At 49.8% G+C, this 18,234-nt stretch overlaps 1 protein-coding gene across 1 annotated transcript; it reads left to right on the forward strand.

Annotated features, from left to right (window-relative positions):
* Nucleotides 1–387: 387 nt before the first annotated feature.
* LOC116969652 (zinc finger protein 239-like) lies at nt 388–17,990 on the forward strand (the record flags this gene model as incomplete). Its single annotated transcript, XM_033016460.1, has 2 exons — nt 388–493; nt 16,842–17,990. A coding segment is annotated over exon 2 (1,023 nt), but the record flags the coding sequence as incomplete, so codon positions are not given.
* Between the last annotated feature and the right edge of the window lie 244 nt (nt 17,991–18,234).

An 18,234-nucleotide genomic window follows, 5' to 3' on the forward strand; every position in this document is an offset into this window, starting at 1 on the left:
GAGGTGTCGGTGTGTGGGGTTGGCGCATCTTCCATGGGGTCCGCTCTTAGGCCCTGGCCTAAAAAAGACCTCCGGGGATGATGTGCGTCCCCCATGCTTTCACCAGCACCCTGGTGATGACGCCTGCTGGTGGATGCATAGGGGTGCTGCCGCCTGGGTTGTGTGGCTTTCTTCGTTCCTGGGCCTGGACTTTTCAAAACTCTCCTAAACTGTCTCTCACACTCATTCCCTCCTCTCTCTCTCCCTCCCTCCTCTTTTTCTCCCTCCCTCCTTTTTCCTCTCCATCCCACCGTCAATGAACCAAATAACAACAACAAAACACCCCGGAACCAACATTCGGCTTTTCGCCCTCCACCCGGACACATTAGACGCGCCGTCCCGCTTTGCCAGCGCCGGTGCGCCGCCCTAAAGAGTCCCCCCCTCCCGCCGGAAGCGCCTTTGTGGACGAGAGGTTCGTCACTCAACGGTGCGGGAATGCAGCTGTGAAGTTCAGGTGAGGATAAATGCGCCGAAATGCAGTGGGAGAGGCAGCAATGCAACCAGTGATGCATGCATTCTCTTTAATGCAGCAGGGGGAGCATGCACAGGCGCTGGCAGGCGGTTCCCACTCTCTCCCACTGTCTCTCTCCCATCCCTCTCTCTCCCCCCCCCCCCCCTCTTTCCATCCCTCTCTCTCATCCATCTCTCCCTCTCTCCCTCTCTGCCTCTCTCTCTCTCTCTCTCCCTCTCCCTCCATCCCTGGTGAGACCACACCAGGAGTATTGTGTACAGTTTTGTCCTGTTGGCCTTCATAACAAGAGGAGTTGAGTCTAGGAGCAAAGAGGTCCTTCTGCAGTTGTACAGGGCCCTGGTGAGACAACACCTGGAGTATTGTGTACAGTTTTGGTCCCCTAATTTGAGGAAGGACATTCTTGTTATTGAGGGAGTGCAGCGTAGGTTCACTAGGTTAATTCCCTGGATGCCGGGACTGTCATATGCTGAGAGAATGGAGCGGCTGGGCTTGTACACTCTGGAGTTTAGAAGGATGAGAGGATATCGTTTTGAAACATATAAGATTGTTAAGGGTTTGGACAGGCTAGAGGCAGGAAACATGTTCCCGATGTTGGGGGCCACAGTTTAAGAATAAGACGTCGGCCATTTAGAATGGAGATGAGGAACACATTTTCCACCCAGAGAGTTGTGAATCTGTGGGCATTTAGGACTGTGATGAAGTGAAACTTTTCCACTGAGAGAATTGTGAATCTGTGACCATTTTGGACTGAGATGAGGAGAAAATGTTCCACCCAGAGAGTTGTGAGTCTGGGATTTTCTGCCTCAGATGGCGGTGGAGGCCAGTTCTCTGCATTTATTTTTCAAGAGAGTGCTAGATAGGGCTCTTAAAGATAGCGGGGTCAGGGGATATGGGGAGAAGTCACGAACGAAGTACTGATTGGGGATAATCAGCCATTGAATGGTGGTCCTGGCTCAAAGGGCAGAATGGCCTCCTCCTGCATATGTTGTCTATTGTCCAGTGAAGGTGATTTGATTTGTTGTTAGACAAAAATGCTGGAGAAACTCATTTTTGTCTAACAACAAGTCAAATCACCTTCACTGGACAATAGACAACAGGTGCAGGAGGAGGCCATTCTGCCCTTTGAGCCAGCACCGCTATTCAATGGCTGATCATCCCCAATCAGTACCTCGTTCGTGACTTCTCCCCATATCCCCTGATATCTTTTAGAGCCCTATCTAGCTCTCTCTTGACAAAAAACATCCAGAGAACCGGCCTCCACCGCCTTCTGAGGCAGAAAATCCCAGACTCACAACTCTCTGAGTGGAAAAGTTTCTCCTCATCTCAGTCATGTTGGTCGGGGTGGGACTAGTGTAGGTATGGGCATGTTGGTCAGGGTGGGACTAGTGTAGATGGGGCATGTTGGTCGGAGTGGGACTAGTGTAGATGGGGCATGTTGGTCAGGGTGGGACTAGTGTAGATGGGGCATGTTGATAGGGGTGGGCATAGTGTAGATGGGGCATGTTGGTCGGATTGGGACTAGTGCAGATGGGGCATGTTGGTCAGGGTGGGACTAGTGTAGGTATGGGCATGTTTGTTGGGGTGGAACTAGTGTAGGTGGGGCAGGTTGGTGGGGGTGGGACTAGTGTAGTTGGGGCATGTTGGTCGGGGTGGGACTGGTGTAGATGGGGCACGTTGGTCTGGGTGGGACTAGTGTAGTTGGGGCATGTCGGTCCGGGTGGGACTAGTGTAGATGGGGCATGTTGGTCGGGGTGGGACTGGTGTAGTTGGGGCATGTTGGTCGGGGTGGGACTAGTGTAGTTGGGGCATGTTGGTCGGGGTGGGACTAGTGAAGATGGGGCATGTTGGTCGGGGTGGGAATAGTGTAGATGGGGCATGTTGGTCGGGGTGGGACAAGTGTAGATGGGGCAGGTTGTTCGGGGTGGCACTAGTGTCGATGGGGCATGTTGGTCAGGGTGGGACTGGTGTAGGTATGGCTATGTTGGTCGGGTTGGTACTAGTGTAGATGGGGCATGTTGGTTGCGGTGGGTCTAGTGTAGATGGGGCATATTGGTCGGGGTGGGACTAGTGTAGGTATGAGCATGTTGGTCAGGGTGGGACTAGTGTAGATGGGGCATGTTGGTCAGCGTGGGACTAGTGTAGGTATGGGCATGTTGGTCGGGGTGGTACTAGTGGAGATGGGGTATGTTGGTCGTGGTGGGTCTAGTGTAGATGGGGCATGTTGGTCGTGGTGGGACGTGTAGGTATGGGCATGTTGGTCGGGTGGGATTAGTGCAGATGGGGCATGTTGGTCGGGGTGGGACTAGTGCAGATGGGGCATGTTGGTCGGGGTGGGACTAGTGTGGATGGGACATGTTGGTCGGGGTGGGATTAGTGCAGATGGGGCATGTTGGTCGGGGTGGGACTAGTGCAGATGGGGCATGTTGGTCGGGGTGGGACTAGTGTGGATGGGGCATGTTGGTCGGGGTGGGTCTAGTGTAGTTGGGGCACGTCGGTCGGGTGGGACTAGTGTAGATGGGGCACGTCGGTCGGGGTGGGACTGGTGTAGATGGGGCACGTCGGTCCGGGTGGGACTGGTGTAGTTGGGGCATGTCGGTCCGGGTGGGACTGGTGTAGATGGGGCATGTTGGTCGGGGTGGGACTGGTGTAGATGGGGCATGTTGGTCGGGGTGGGCCTAGTGTAGATGGGGCATGTTGGTTGGGGTGGGACTAGTGTCGATGCGGCATGTTGGTCGGGGTGGGACTATGTGTAGATGGGGCATGTTGGTCGGGTTGGTACTAGTGGAGTGGGGCATGTTGGTCGTGGTGGGTCTAGTGTCGATGGGGCATGTTGGTCGGGGTGGGACTGGTGTGGATGGGGCATGTTCGTCGGGGTGGGTCTAGTGTAGGTATGGGCATGTTGGTCGGGGTGGGACTAGTGTAGATGGGACATGTTGGTCGGGGTGGGACTAGTGTAGTTGGGGCATGTTGGTTGGGGTGGGACTAGTGTAGATGGGGCATGTTGGTCGGGGTGGGACTAGTGTAGTTGGGGCATGTTGGTCGGGGTGGGACTAGTGTAGATGGGGCATGTTGGTCGGGTTGGGACTAGTGCAGATGGGGCATGTTGGTCGGTGTGGGAAGTTGGGCCGAAGGGCTTGTTTCCTCTCTCCCTCTCCCTCCCTCACTCCCTCTCTCCCTCCCTCCCTCCCTCCCTCTCTCTCTCTCTCTCGCTCTCTCTCTCTCTCTCTCTCTCTCTCTCCCTCTCTCTCTCTCCTCTCTCTCTCTCTCTCATCTCTCTCTCTCTCTCTCTCTCTCTCTCTCTCTCTCTCCTCTCTCTCTCCTCTCTTCTCCTCTCTCCTCGTCATCGTCCTCTCTCTCATCTCTCTCTCTCTCCTCCTCTCCACTCTCCCCCCCTCCTCTGCTCCCGCCCCTCCTCTCCCTCTCATGCTCCCCCCCTCTCTCGGTCTCTCGTCCTCTCCCTCCTCCTCTCCCCTTCCTCTCCTCCCTCTCTCCGTCTCTCTCTCTCTCTCCCTCCTCTCCCCTCTCTCTCCCTCCCCCCCTCTCATCCCCCTCGTCTCTCTCTCTCCCCCTCTCTCTCTCCCTCCCCCTCTCTCTCCCTCCCTCTCTCTCTCCCTCCCCCCTCTCCTCTCTCTCCCCTCCCCTCTCTCTCTTTCTCCCTCCCCCTCTCTCTTTCTCCCCCTCTCTCTCACCTTCCCCTCTCCCCCTCCCCCCCTCTCCCCCTCCCTCTCTCTCCCTCCCCCTCTCTCTCTCCATCCCTCTCTCCCCCTCTCTATCTCTCTCTATCTCTCCTCTCCCCTCCCGCCCCCATTCCTGCCAACCGTGGGCCTAACTGCAGATAGATACATAACGTACTCAACACATAGGACAGGAAAGAGAAATGATCTGCAAATAGAAACGCCATTGGCCAGGACAGATATTTATAAGGACACGTTCTTTGTAAGAACTGCGATGGAATGGAATAAACGAGACAACAATGTCGTCTAAATGTTTAAGAAGGAACTGCAGATGCTGGAAAATCGAAGGTAGACACAAAATGCTGGAGTAACTCAGCGGGTGCTGCAGCATCTATGGAGCGAAGGAAATAGGTGACGATTCGGGTCGAGACCCTTCTTCAGACTCAAGAACCATTTCCTTAACTCCATAGATGCTGCCTCACACGCTGAGCTTCTCCAGCATTTTTGTCTAACAACAAGTCAAATCACCTTCACTGGACAATAGACAACAGGTGAAGGAGGAGGCCATTCGGCCCTTCGAGCCAGCACCGCTATTCAATGGCTGATCATCCCCAATCAGTACCCCTTACCTGCCTTCTCCCCATATCCCCCGACTCCGCTATCTTTAAGAGCCCTATCAAGCTCTCCCTTGAAAAAACATCCAGAGAACCGGCCTCCACCGCCTTCTGAGGCAGAAAATCCCACAGACTCACAACTCTCTGGGTGCAAAGGTTTCTCCTCATCTCAGTCCTAAATTGTCACAGATTCACAACTCTCTGGGTGGAAAAGTTTCTCCTCATCTCAGTCCTAAATGGCCACAGAATCACAACTCTCTGGGTGGAAATGTTTCTCCTCATCTCCGTTCTAAATGGCCGATGCCTTATTCTTAAACTGTGGCCCCTGGTTCTGGACTCCCCCAACATCGGGAACATGTTTCCTGCCTCTAGCGTGTCCAAACCCTTAACAATCTTATATGTTTCAATACGATGCCCTCTCATCCTTCTAACCTCCAGAATGTACAAGCCCAGCAGCTCCATTCTCTCAGCATATGACAGTCCCGCCATCCCTGGAATTAACCTGGTGAACCTACGCTGGGCTCCCTCAATAGCAAGAATGTCCTTCCTCAAATTAGGAGAACAAAACTGCACACAATACTCCAGGTGTGGTCTCACCAGGGCCCTGTACAACTGAAGAAGGACCTGTTTGCTCCTATACTCAACTCCTCTGGTTATGAAGGCCAACGGGCCAAAACTGCACACAATACTTCAGGTGTGGTCTCACCAGGGATGGAGGGAGAGGGAGAAAGAGAGAGAGAGGGGCAGATGGGTGAGTGAGGGAGAGACAGAGAGAGGGAGAGAGAGAGAGGGGCAGATGGGTGAGAGAGGGAGAGACAGAGAGAGGGAGAGAGAGAGGGAGAGAGAGAGAGGGAGAGAGAGAGAGGGAGAGAAAGAGAGGGAGAGAGAGAGAGGGGGAGAGAGACAGGGGAGAGGCGGAAGGGGAGAGGGGGAGGGAGCTAGGGGGAGGGAGCTAGGGGGAGAGAGGGAGAGAGAGAAAGTGGGTGAGAGAGAGGGGGTGAAAGAAGGGGAGAAAGAAGGGGAGGGAGAGGGAGAGGCAGAGGGGAGGGAGAGGGAGAGAGGGAATGGGAGGGAGAGAGAGGGGGGAGATGGAGAGAGGGGGACCTGCCTGCCAGTGCCTGTGCATGCTCCCCCTGCTGCATTAAAGGGAATGCATGCATCACTAGCTGCATTGCTGCCTCTCCCGTGCCATCGCAGAGCTTTTATCCTCACCTGAGCTTCACAGCTGCATTCCCGCACATCGGTTGGGTGGCGAACCTCTCGTCGACAAAGGCGCCTCCGGCAGGAAGGGGGACGATTTAGAGCGGCGCACCGGCTCTGGGAAAGTGGGACGGCGGCTCTCATGCGTCCGGGTGGAGGGCGAAACGCCGAATGTTGGTTCCGGGTGGTTCTTTGGTGCATTGAATAGAAATAGAATAGTTTCTTTATTGTCATTGTAACATGAACCATGTACAACGAAATTAAAAAATGTCAGCCAGTCAGTTCACCATTCAAACATTTCTAAAAGCTAACGATACATACAAGGTAAAATATTTAAAAAGATAAACAACCAAAATAAATATCATGAAAATAGCACGCGTAAACACCCAACCCTACATCCTTATGTGGATTTCACAGTGTACCACAGTCCCTTAGTATCTATCGCCCCTGCGTTCCTTGGCGGCTACATTTAGTGCCTTTATAGCAGTGGGGTAAAAACTGTTTTTAAGTCTGTTTGTCCTTGTAGATCTGTACCGTCTGCCTGACGGCAACAGTTCAAACAGGGAGTGTCCCGGGTGGGAAATGTCCTTTATAATACGCTGGGATTTTTTGATGCAGCGGGAACTGTGTAAGTCCTCCAAGTTAAGGAGATGGCAACCTATAATCCTCTGGGCGTTGTCAATGGCCCTCTGGAGCGCTTTCATTGAGGGTTAGAGACGGAGAAGAAAAAGAAGGGGCAGAAGGAGGGAGGGAGAAGGAAGGAGGGAGGGAGAAGGAAGGAGGGAGAGAGGGTAGGAGAGAGGGAAGGAGAGAGAGGGAGGGAATGAGTGTGAGAGAAAGTTTGGGAGAGTTTTGAAAAGTTTTCAGAAACTTTTGAGAACGTTTTTACGAAGTTTTGGAGAAATTGAGAGAGAGTGTGAGAGAAAGAAAGGGATGAGGGAGGGAGAGAGACGTATTCACCTCCCTCCCTCTCTGGCATCACAGTGGCCCAGCGGCAGAGTTGCCACCTCACGGTGCCAGAGACCAGGGTTCCATCATTTGGCAACCTGAAAAGCTGCCTAGGTTGTCCGTACACAACAATGCTGGAGAAACTCAGCGGGTGCAGCAGCATCTATGGAGCGAAGGAAATAGGCGACGTTTCGGGCCGAACCCCTTCTTCAGACTGAACGGGTCTGAAGAAGGGTTTCGGCCCGAAACGTCGCCTATTTCCTTCGCTCCATAGATGCTGCAGCACCCGCTGCGTTTCTCCAGTATTTTTGTGTACCTTCGATCTTTCAGCATCTGCAGTTCCTTCTTGAACACTTTGCCTAGATTGTCCGGCTGGCAACAGGGAAAAAAAGTTAAGCGAGAGCCCTGGGGGGGAGCGGGGGATTGAACTTACGTAGACGTGATTGTACATATCTGCAGCTTCACCTTCTCCCCATTAACATCGACCGTCTGAATCTTGAAATCCACTCCGATAGTAGTGATGTAGCTACCTGTAAGAGAGAGAGAGTGAGAGACAGAGAGAAAGAGATAGAGAGAGAGATAGAGACAGAGAGAGAGAGACAGAGAGATAGAGAGAGACGGAGACAGAGAGACGGAGACAGAGAGACGGAGAGAGGGAGTCGGAGAGAGGGAGTCGGAGAGAAGGAGTCGGAGAGAGGGTCGGAGAGAGAGAGAGAGACAAAGAGCGAGAGAAAGACAGAGAGAGGCTAAACAGAGAGGGGGAGGGGGAGAGAGAGAGAAGGAGAGGTAGGGAGGGAGATGGAGAGAAGGGAAAGAGAGGTGGAGGGGTGAGAGAGGTGCAGGGGAGAGAGAGGTGGGGGAAAGAGATGTTCAAACACTTTGGGAAACAGACCCTCCTGTCCTCGCCCCTCCCTCTCCATTTCGTTCACCCTCTCACTGCTCCTCCCTCCTCTCTCTCCCTCCCCTTCCTCCTTCCTTCTCTCTCGCTCTCCCTCCTCCCTCCTTCTCTCTCTCTCCACCCCTCCCTCCTTCTCTCCCTCCCCTCTCTCTCTCCTTAGAATGTGTTTTCAGCAAACCAAAAGTAACAAACTGCTCTAGAGTGAAAACCTGTTGAGTGAAATCACAAGATCATCTGGGATGATTATGGGGAGAAGGCAGGCACGGGTTATTGATTGGGGATGATCAGCCATGATCACAATGAATGGCGGTGCTGGCTCGTAGGGCCGAATGGCCTACTCTTGCACACATTTTCTATGTTTCTATGATAGTAGCAGAATTAGGCCATTTGACCCATCTAGTCCACTCCGCCATTCAATGACGGCTGGTCTACCTCTCCCTGCTAACCTCTTTCTCCTGCCTTCTCCTCATAATCCCTGACACCTGCACTAATCAACAATCTATCTATCCCTGCCTTAAATAAATCCACTGACTTGTGGCCTCCACCCCGTCTGTGGCAATGAATCCCACAGATTCACCACCCTCTGGCTAAATAAATTCCTCCCCATCTCCTTCCTTCAAGATTCTCCTCCATGTCTACAAAGCCCTCAATGGGCTTGCCCCCACCTACATAAAGAGTCTTCTCACCCACCACTGCACCTCCAGGCCTCTCAGATTGGCCGACTTGGGGTTGCTGAATATCCCACGGTCTAGGCATAAGCTCAGGGGCGCCCGCGCCTTTGCGGTTGCAGCATCTAGACTGTGGAACAGCATCCCCTTTCCCATCAGAACTGCCCCCTCCATCGACTCATTTAAGTCAAGACTTATCTATATTCCCAAGCCTTTCCCGATGTCCTCTGAGTGAGGGCTGCATGTATATATGTATGTAGTTTGTTTTGTTGTGCTAGTCTTATAACAAATGTAAAGCACTTTGGCCAACGAGAGTTGTTTTTTAAATGTGCTATATAAATAAATGTGACTTGACTTGACTTGAAGGAACGTCCTTGAATTGGGAGGTTGTGCCCTCTGGTCCTAGACTCTCCCACTGCTGGAAACATCCTCTCCACATCCACTCTCTCCGGGCCGCCCACTGTTCGGTGACGTTTCAATGCCCCCCCCCCCTTGTTTACCCACTTACTTGGCCTCCACCGCCGTCTGTGGCAACGAATCCCACAGATTCACCACCCGCTGATAAATATCATCATTAATAAACTTCACACCCTCTCTTTAACCCGACAGGAGAGTGGGGAGGAAACTTCACTGTGTGTGTGTGTGAGAGAGGGAGAGGGAGTGAGAGGGAGAGAGGGGGAGAGAGAGGGAGAATAGGGAGGGGACAGTGGGAGTCAACCTCTCTCTCCACTCTCTCCTCACACCATCTTTCTCTCTCTCTCCGTCTCTGTATCGATATATCTATCTATCTATCTATCTCCCCATCTCCTATCTCCGTCCCCACACTCCCTCCCTCCCTCTCTCTCACCGTCCAGTGCGGATCGGCGTCATCTTGGGCCGCGGCGACACGTCATATCCGGGCTGCAACCTGCGGGGCAACGAGCCGGGACTGTGCGCGACGTCATTTCCGGGCTCATGCCCCCTCTCTCTCCCTCCCCCTCTCGAGAAACTTCGAGCGGGGCGGCCCTAGTCCGGAAATGACGTCGCCGCCCCGGACGCCCTTTGCCCCGCACTCTGCGGGGCGGCCTCAGCCCGGAAATGACGCATCTGTCGCGGCCAAGATGGAGCCGATCCGCACTGGACGATGAGAGAGAGAGAGAGAGAGAGAGAGAGAGAGAAGGAAGAGGGAGAGGGAGAGAGAGAGAGATGGAGAGAGAGAGAGAGAGAGAGAGAGGGAGGTAGAGAGAGAGTGTGGGGACGGAGATAGGAGCGGTGGAGAGAGAGTGAGTGGGGAGGGAGAGAGATGGATTGAGTAGAGAGAGAGTGGGAGGGTAGAGAGACAGAGGGGAGAGTGAGAGGGGCAGAGATATAGAAGGGTGGTGAGAGAAGGGAGGGTGAGCAAAACAGAAAGGATCCAAATCATTGTAAAGGCTGCAGTCCACCACTTGGACATGGCAGGATTGAAGTGGGAGGAAATACATGATGGTCTCAGTATCCAGGCGAGCCAAGAGTCAACATGTGTGGGTTAATAATATTAATGTTAATCCTACAATGGAATGCAAGAAGCTTGTTAGCCAATGGGCAAGACTTTAAGCAATTCATAGACAGTAGGAAGGAAAAAACAGATGTATGTATCCTGGAAACCTGGTTGAAACCAAGTTTAGATTTTGTTCTATATGATTATGTTGCAGTGAGATGTGATAGGGGAAATGGGGGAGGAGGGGGTTGCGCCACTTTCATTTTAAAAAAGGGATACCATACAGGGTATTAGGAATTGGGCAGGAACAGGAATATGTGGTAATAGAAGTGTGGTCTGAGAGGAGGAAAATAGTGGTAATAAATTACTATAATCCATGTCAGCGATTAGAGGTCAATAAGTTACAGGAAGTAGAAGGCCAGAGCAAATCTAATGTTATTTGGTGTGGGGACTTTAACGCACATAATACATTATGGGGCAGTGGAAAGTCAGATAATAATGGACAGGTAATTGAGGAATTATTAAATGATGGTAATCTAGTATGTCTAAATGATGGAAAGAAGACCAGGGTAGATGTTAGGACAGGGACGGAGTCTGTGTTGGACCTTACACTTGTTTCTAATAGGATTGCTGCTAAATGTAACTGGGAAGTATATGAAAAGGGTACCATAGGAAGTGATCATCATCCTGTGCTATGCAAAATAAATGTTACTTTAATTATGAGTAAAGAAAACAGAAGTGGACGATGGGTTTTTGGAAAGGCTAATTGGGAGAAATTTAAGGAGGAAAGTGATAAATATGTAAAACCGATACAAGAAGAGACAGATATAGAAAACTTTGAGAATAAAGTGTCAGAAGGTACCAAAAGAGCAGCATTAGTTTCCATACCTAAAAGTAAGGGAAGATCAAAAAGGAAAGCTGTGCCGTGGTGGGACAATAAGTGTAACGAGGCGGTGGTGAATAGAAACAGAGCATTCAGATTATTAAAAAGAACTCATAACTTCCAACACATGATTAATTACAAACAGGCTCAGGCAATTGTAAGGAGGACTATAAGACAAACAAAAAGAGCATATTGGAGGAAGTATTGTCATTCAATTGGAAACACAACACAGGTAGGGGAGATATGGGGGATGATTAAAAAAATGGACGGTGATAAAAGGGAGTGGAGTTATCCTATCCTAACAAATGGAGATCAAACCGTAGTCTCAAATAAAGACAAAGCAGAACTAATGGTTAACACTTTTAGTAGGGTTCACAGCTCCCACAACTTATCAGATGAAGGAAGAAGAGGCAGGGAAAGAACAAGAGATGAAAATGTTGAGGCCTTACAAAGGAAAGGTATCACAGAGGACAAGTACAATATTCCATTTAATTTGGGGGAGCTAAAGAGAGCTCTGGCCAAGTGTAAGAACTCAGCCCCAGGAAAGGATGATATTTGTTACATAATGATAAAGCATCTAAGTGAGGAGGGACTCCAAAAGATACTTGCACTATATAACAAGGTGTGGGAAGAAGGGCGAATACCGGAGAGGTGGAAGGAAGCAATCATTGTGCCTATTAGAAAACCAGGGAAAGATGCAAGTAATCCAGTAAGTTATAGACCTATAGCTTAAACAGCACACATGTGTAAACTGATGGAAAGAATGGTAAATGAAAGAGTAATGCATCTAATGGAAGAAAAAGGTATTGTGGCTAATTAGCAGAGTGGATTTAGAAAAGGGAGAGGTACTAATGATCCAGTTCTGTGCTTGGAAGATGATATAAGGAAAGCACAAGTCAAAAAATAATCTGTAGTTACCATATTTTTTGATGTAGAGAAGGCTTACGATATGTTGTGGAGAGAAGGTCTTCTAATAAAGCTGCATTTAATGGGAGTAGGAGGAAATATTTTTAACTGGATAATGGATTTTCTCAACGGTAGAAGTATACAAGTTAAAATAGGGTCAGACATCTCTAGTAAATGTGTAGTCGAGAATGGAACTCCCCAGGGAAGTGCGATAAGCCCGATCCTATTCTCAATCATGATCAATGATATATTTACAAACATTCAACCAGAGATGGGGCGATCGCTCTTTGCAGATGATGGCAGCTTATGGAGAAGGGGGAGGAATATAGATGTTATCGTGGGAAAAGTACAGCAAGGGATAGCCCAGGTGGAAGAGTGGGGAGGGAAATGGGGTTTTAAATTCTCTATAGAGAAGACAAAGATAATGGTTTTCACAAGGAAAAAATGTCAAGAGGATGTCCAGTTAAAACTATACGGCAACAATTTGGAAAGAGTAAAAGATTTCCGTTTCCTGGGAGTTCATTTTGACTCCAGATTAACATGGAGGGTCCACATTACAAAAATAATTGAAAAATGCAAAAAAGCCATCAATGAATGAGATGCTTGGCAGGTTTAGACTGGGGAGCAGATGTACTATCTCTTAAACATATTTATGTATCACTGATCAGATCCAGACTAGAGTATGGCAGTATAGCTTATGGGTCAGCATCTAAGTCAGTGTTGTCTGAGTTGGACAAAGTCCAAGCGGAAGCTCTAAGAGTCTGTATAGGAGGTGTGCGGACGTCACCTGTATGTGTACTACAGGTGGAAACTGGGGAGATGCCGTTGAGACTGCGCCGCAGACAACTAATGGCTAATTACTGGCTAAGCCATAAGGGTCATGGAGAGAACCACCCAACAAAACAGGTAGTACAGGAGTGCTGGGAAAGAGGGGTGGCTCAGTCTGGAAGCTTCGGCTGGGCTGGAGGAGTTGTGGCAAGGGACATGGGAGTAGAGGACAAAGAGTTCTGCCCTGCAGTATTGTGGCCATCTGTGCCAATATGGTTACTGAACATCCCAAAAGTTGATCTGGAGATATGGGAGGCAAAAAAGAGGAACAAAATTTCAGACCTAAAGACAGAATATAATAGCCATATAGATAATAGATACAGGGAACACCTCTTAATTTTCACAGATGGATCAAAGGACCCAGTAGCTGAAACAACAGGGGCGGCTGTGGTAGTCCAGGGGATGAATGTTGAGCTTTGCAAAAGAACAAATAATTATTTGACAGTATATACAGTGGAACTGTACGCTATTTTTATGGCAGTTCGGTGGATGGAACAGGTGCAACCATGCAAAGTATTAATATGTAGCGACTCATTATCTGCAATCCAGAGTATTGGGTCTGGTGCATCCCATAGGCAGCCTGACCTAGTGTATGAAATCCTACTACTATTAAGCCAAGTGACAAGGAGGGGCAGTGACGTGACTTTGTTGTGGGTCCCAGCACACATTGGTGTTCTAGGAAATGAAAAGGTGGATAAATTAACAAAGGAGGCTTTAAAAAAAAGAAACATAGAGGTAAACTTACAATTATCCAAATCTGAAGGAAAACACATTGTGTGGAAGAAAATAAATCAGGAATGGCAACAATACTGGGAACAGGAGACAAAGGGGAGACACCTCTAATCGCTACAAAACAGAGTGGGCATTACAGCAAGAAGAGGGTGGAACAGGAGGGAACAGGTACTATTAGCAAGATTGAGGATAGGATACACTCACCTGAACAGCACATTAAAAATATTTGGGAAACCCTACTGGGCTGTGTGAGGAATGCCATCAGCCAGAAACAGTTCAGCATGCCTTAGTTGCATGTAGGAGATATGAGACAGAAAGAGGAATTATGACCAGTGAAATGAAGAAAATTCGAGTGACAGAAATATCAGTAAAGAACATTCTAGAGTGTGGAGGGAAAGGAAAAGGAGTAAAGGTGTTGTTTGATTTCTTGAGGGCCTCTGGCCTTATAAAAAGGATATAATGTAAAGACATGAGTACTGTGGAATGAAGCCAGAAGGTGGCAGCAATGCAACATTGCAGATGCCGGCTGCCGTAAAACTCCAAAGAAGAAGAAGAAGGAGGGAGAAACAGAGAGGGGGGAGTTGAGGAGAGAGTCCGGGAGAGAAATATCTGAGCGGTGGGGGCTGAGAGGGGCAGGAATAAGGGGAGAGGTTCAGAGAGAGAGGAGACAGTCTGGAGGAGGGAGGGGTGAGAGACTGGGGTTGGAAAAAGGGGTGAAGTGAGTGGTGGGGGGAAGCAGGGAGAAAAGGGAGGGTGGAGGGATTCAAGTGGGAGTTGGCTTGGTGCCGAGGGGGATTAATGGGGGGCAGGGAACGGGGGGAGAGAGACGGGTCAAGTGAGTCATGGAAGGGGGTAAGGAGCCTGGTGGGGGTGGGTTCACATTGTTTGGGGGTGGGGAGGAGGGGGAGGGAGCAAAGGGGGGTAAGGAGCAGGAGGCGGCAGAGGTAAGGGGCAGGGAGCCACAGGGAGGAGGTCACATTGTTTGGGGGTGGGGAGGGTGTTGCAGTTTAGGAAGTCAAACCAGGGCAGGATTTTCACTGAATGGCGGGGCGCTGGGGCAATAGACAAGAGACAATAGGTGCAGGAGGCCATTCGGCCCTTTGAGCCAGCACCGCCCTTCAATGTGATCATGGCTGATCATCCCCAATCAGTACCCCGTTCCTGCCTTCTCCCCATATCTCTTGACTCCACGATCTTTAAGAGCCCTATCTAGTTCTCTCTTGAAAGTATCCACAGAACCGGCCTCTGAGGCAGAGAAGTCCACAGACTCACAACTCTCTGTGAGAAAAAGTGTTTCCATGTCTCTGTTCTAAATGGCTTACCCCTTATTCTTAAACTGTGTGCCCCCCGGTTCTGGACTCCCCCAACATCAGGAACATGTTTCCTGCCTCTAGTGTGTCCAAACCCTTAACAATCTTATATGGTTCAATAAGATCCCATCTCATCCTTCTAAACTCCAGAGTGTACAAGCCCAGCCGCTCCATTCTCTCAGCATATGACAGTCCCCCACATCCCGGGAATTAACCTGGTGAACCTACGCTGCTCTCCCTCAATAGCAAGAATGTCCTTCCTCAAATTAGGGGACCAAAACTGCACACAATACTCCAGGTGTGGTCTCATTAGGACTCTGAACTCTGAGCCTGGCGTAATGTGTAGAGCCGAGGGATCTAGGAGTGCGGGTACGAGTTGGGCCGAAAGGCCTCTTTCCAACACTATCACTCCATGACTCTATGACAATGTGCTTGAATAACTCAGCGGGTCAGGCAACATCTGTGGAGAAGATAGACACAAAGTGCTGGAGTAACTCAGCAGGTCAGGCAGCATCTGTGGTGAAAGGAATGGGTGACGTTTTGGGTCAACACCCTTCTTTGGTTTAGTTTAGTTTAGAGATGCAGCGCGGGAAACAACAGGTCTTTCGGCCCATGGAATAATGCCGACCAGCGATCACCCCGTACACTAGCACTATCCTACGCACATTGGGGACAATTTAGCTATTTTGTGGAGGCCGATTAATTTACAACCCTGAACGTCTTTGAAATGTTGGAGGAAACCGGAGCACCCGGAATAAAAACCCACGCAGGTCAAAGGGAGAACGTACAAACTCCACACAGACAGCACCCGTAGTCAGGATCGAGCCCGCGTCTCTGGCGGTGAGGCAGCAACTGTACCGCTGCGCCACTGTGCCGCCCAGAATTATTTAACGGATTCAAGGATAGAACACCTTTATAGAAAAGGAAAATTTCTCTTATTCCAGGAGTTACAAGATATTTATGGATTGTCTCCACAACATTTGTTTAGGTATTTACAAATTAGAGATTATATTAAATCCAATACACAAGATTATAAAAATAAAGAAGCAGGACTGTTAGACGAACTGTTTAATTTATATCCAAATACAGAAAAATTAATAGCCTATATATATAACATCATTTTGGATAAGGAGAATCCAATAACGGAAATATATCGTCAAGCATGGGAAAATGAAATGGGATTGGCTATAACAAAAGAAAACTGGGAAGAAAGTCTACAACGAATACACCGGTGTTCATTAAACGCCAGACATATATTGATACAATTTAAAGTATTATATGGGTTACATTATTCGAAAACTAAATTAAATAGTATTTTTCCGAATCTCTCCGCTATTTGTGATAAGTGCAAGAAAGCAGAGGCAAATTTAATACATAGTTTCGTTACATGTCCTAAATTGAATTATTACTGGACAGAAATTTTTAAAGTTATTTCTGAAGTCATCAAAGTTAAATTGGACCCTAACCCAAAGCTAATAATATTTGGAATTCCGGATTTACATCTATCACTTACAGTAAATCAAAGAAATTTCTTTGATTACTGTTTGATAATTGGGAAAAAAATCATATTGAAATTTTGGAAGGGAACATTATCCCCCACAACCAAAATGTGGGCAGCAGAGATGATGGAGACGTTACATCTGGAAAGAATTAGATTTGTCCTATTGGACAAGTATAATTCTTTTGAACAGATATGGTCTCCATATATACAGTATTTAGAGAAGTAGCTGTTCTTGGTAACACAGCTCGGCGTGCACCCTGCGGGATTTGGTGAGAATAATTCATTTTTATATTGGAATTAACATGTATGTCTTTATTGATATTATCACTTGTAGTAGTGTTATTAACAATACATATTGTGGTTTTTCATTTTTTTTTTTTTTTTTTTCGTTTTTTTTCGTTTCTCTTTTCTTTCTTATATATAATCAATTTATTATTTAATCACTTTCTTAATGATTTATAACTGTTCTATTCTTTTTCTATCATTATTTCTAAAATAAAATAGTGGATAAGTATTATTAGTGTTTTACTTAATGCAAATTGAATTAATTTGATATAAAGTTGTTTGAAGCATTGTAATTGATTACCTTTAATAAAAAAATATTTAAAAAAAAAGAATTATTTAACGGATTCCACCGCCATGAACGCACCCAATATGTGCTAGTAATGTCCTGTTTGGCAGCTTGTTGACCCTCTGTGTTCCCCTCCTGCAGGGTTTAGGAGCCGTTGCTGTGGACGGAGAGACAGGGACTTGAGCGGACATTGAGCGCGGCCAGGGTGCCAGTGAGCCCCTCCCCCCCGCTCGGCGTGTGGGCTGTGCTTCGAGGGGCTGAGCTTCGATGGAGGACCACATGATGGGGCACAACAAGGAGAAGCGCTATGAGTGTGACGTGTGTGGCAAGACCTGGCAGAGCCCGAGCCGGCTGGAGACCCACCGACGGGTGCACACGGGAGAACGCCCCTTCGATTGCTTGGAGTGCGGCAAGAGTTTCACCTTCTATAACCAGCTGCAGCGGCACAACCTCGTGCACTCCGGCGAGAGGCCCTTCACCTGCTCCGACTGCGGCAAGAGCTTCAAGACGGCGAATGAGCTGAAGAGACACCGGTGGGTGCACACGGGTGAGAAGCCCCATGGCTGCTCCATCTGCGGCAAGAGCTTTGCACAGTTGTCGGTGCTGCAGATGCACTGGCGTGTGCACAGCAGTGAGTGGCCCTTCACCTGCTCCGATGGCGGCAAAGGCTTCAAGTCGGCACCAGCGCTGAAGAAGCACAGGCGTGTGCACACCGTGGAGCGGCCCTACCCCTGCAGTGACTGCGGCAAGGGCTTCACCCACTCCAGCCACTTGCTGGTGCACCAGCGCATCCACACCGGCGAACGCCCCTATACCTGCGCCCAGTGCGGCATTGGCTTCGCCCAATCCAGCAACCTGGTGCTGCACCAGCCCACCCACACTGGCGAGTGCCCCTACACCTGCACCCAGCGCGGCAAAGGCTTCACCAGCTCCACCAAGCTGCTGAAGCACAAGCGCACCCACACCGGCGAGCGCCCCTACACCTGCCCCCACTGCGGTAAGGGCTTCACCCGGTCCAGCAACCTGCTGCAACACCAGCGCACCCACACTGGCGAGCGCCCCTACACCTGCGCCCAGTGCGGCAAGGCCTTCACCCAGTCCAGCACCCTGCTGAAGCACCAGAGCACCCACACCGGCGAGCGCCCCTACAGCTGCACCCAGTACGGCAAGGGCTTCAAATGCTCCTCCAAGCTGCTGTCCCACCAGCAGGTGCACGCCAGTGACCAACCCTACGTGTGCCTGTACTGCGGTGAGCAGTTTCACAGTTCACGGGGGTTGCGGCAGCTGCTCCCACTGTGACAAGAGAGCACGGGGGCTGCGGGAGCAGCAGCAGATACACACCGGGGAGAGACCCTTTGTGTGCGCTGAGTGTGGCAAGGGTTTCACCCACATGTCCAGCCTGTGGCAGCACCGGCGTACCCACAGCGGTGAGCGTTCCTTCCCCTGCCCGTCCTGTGGTAAGGGCTTCACCCGCCTTGACCACCTGCTGGAGCACCGGCGAGTCCACACCAGCCAGCGCCCGTTCGCCTGCCCG

This window comes from Amblyraja radiata, unplaced genomic scaffold (genome assembly GCF_010909765.2).
Source record: "Amblyraja radiata isolate CabotCenter1 unplaced genomic scaffold, sAmbRad1.1.pri S93, whole genome shotgun sequence".
NCBI classification, from domain to species: Eukaryota; Metazoa; Chordata; class Chondrichthyes; order Rajiformes; family Rajidae; genus Amblyraja; species Amblyraja radiata.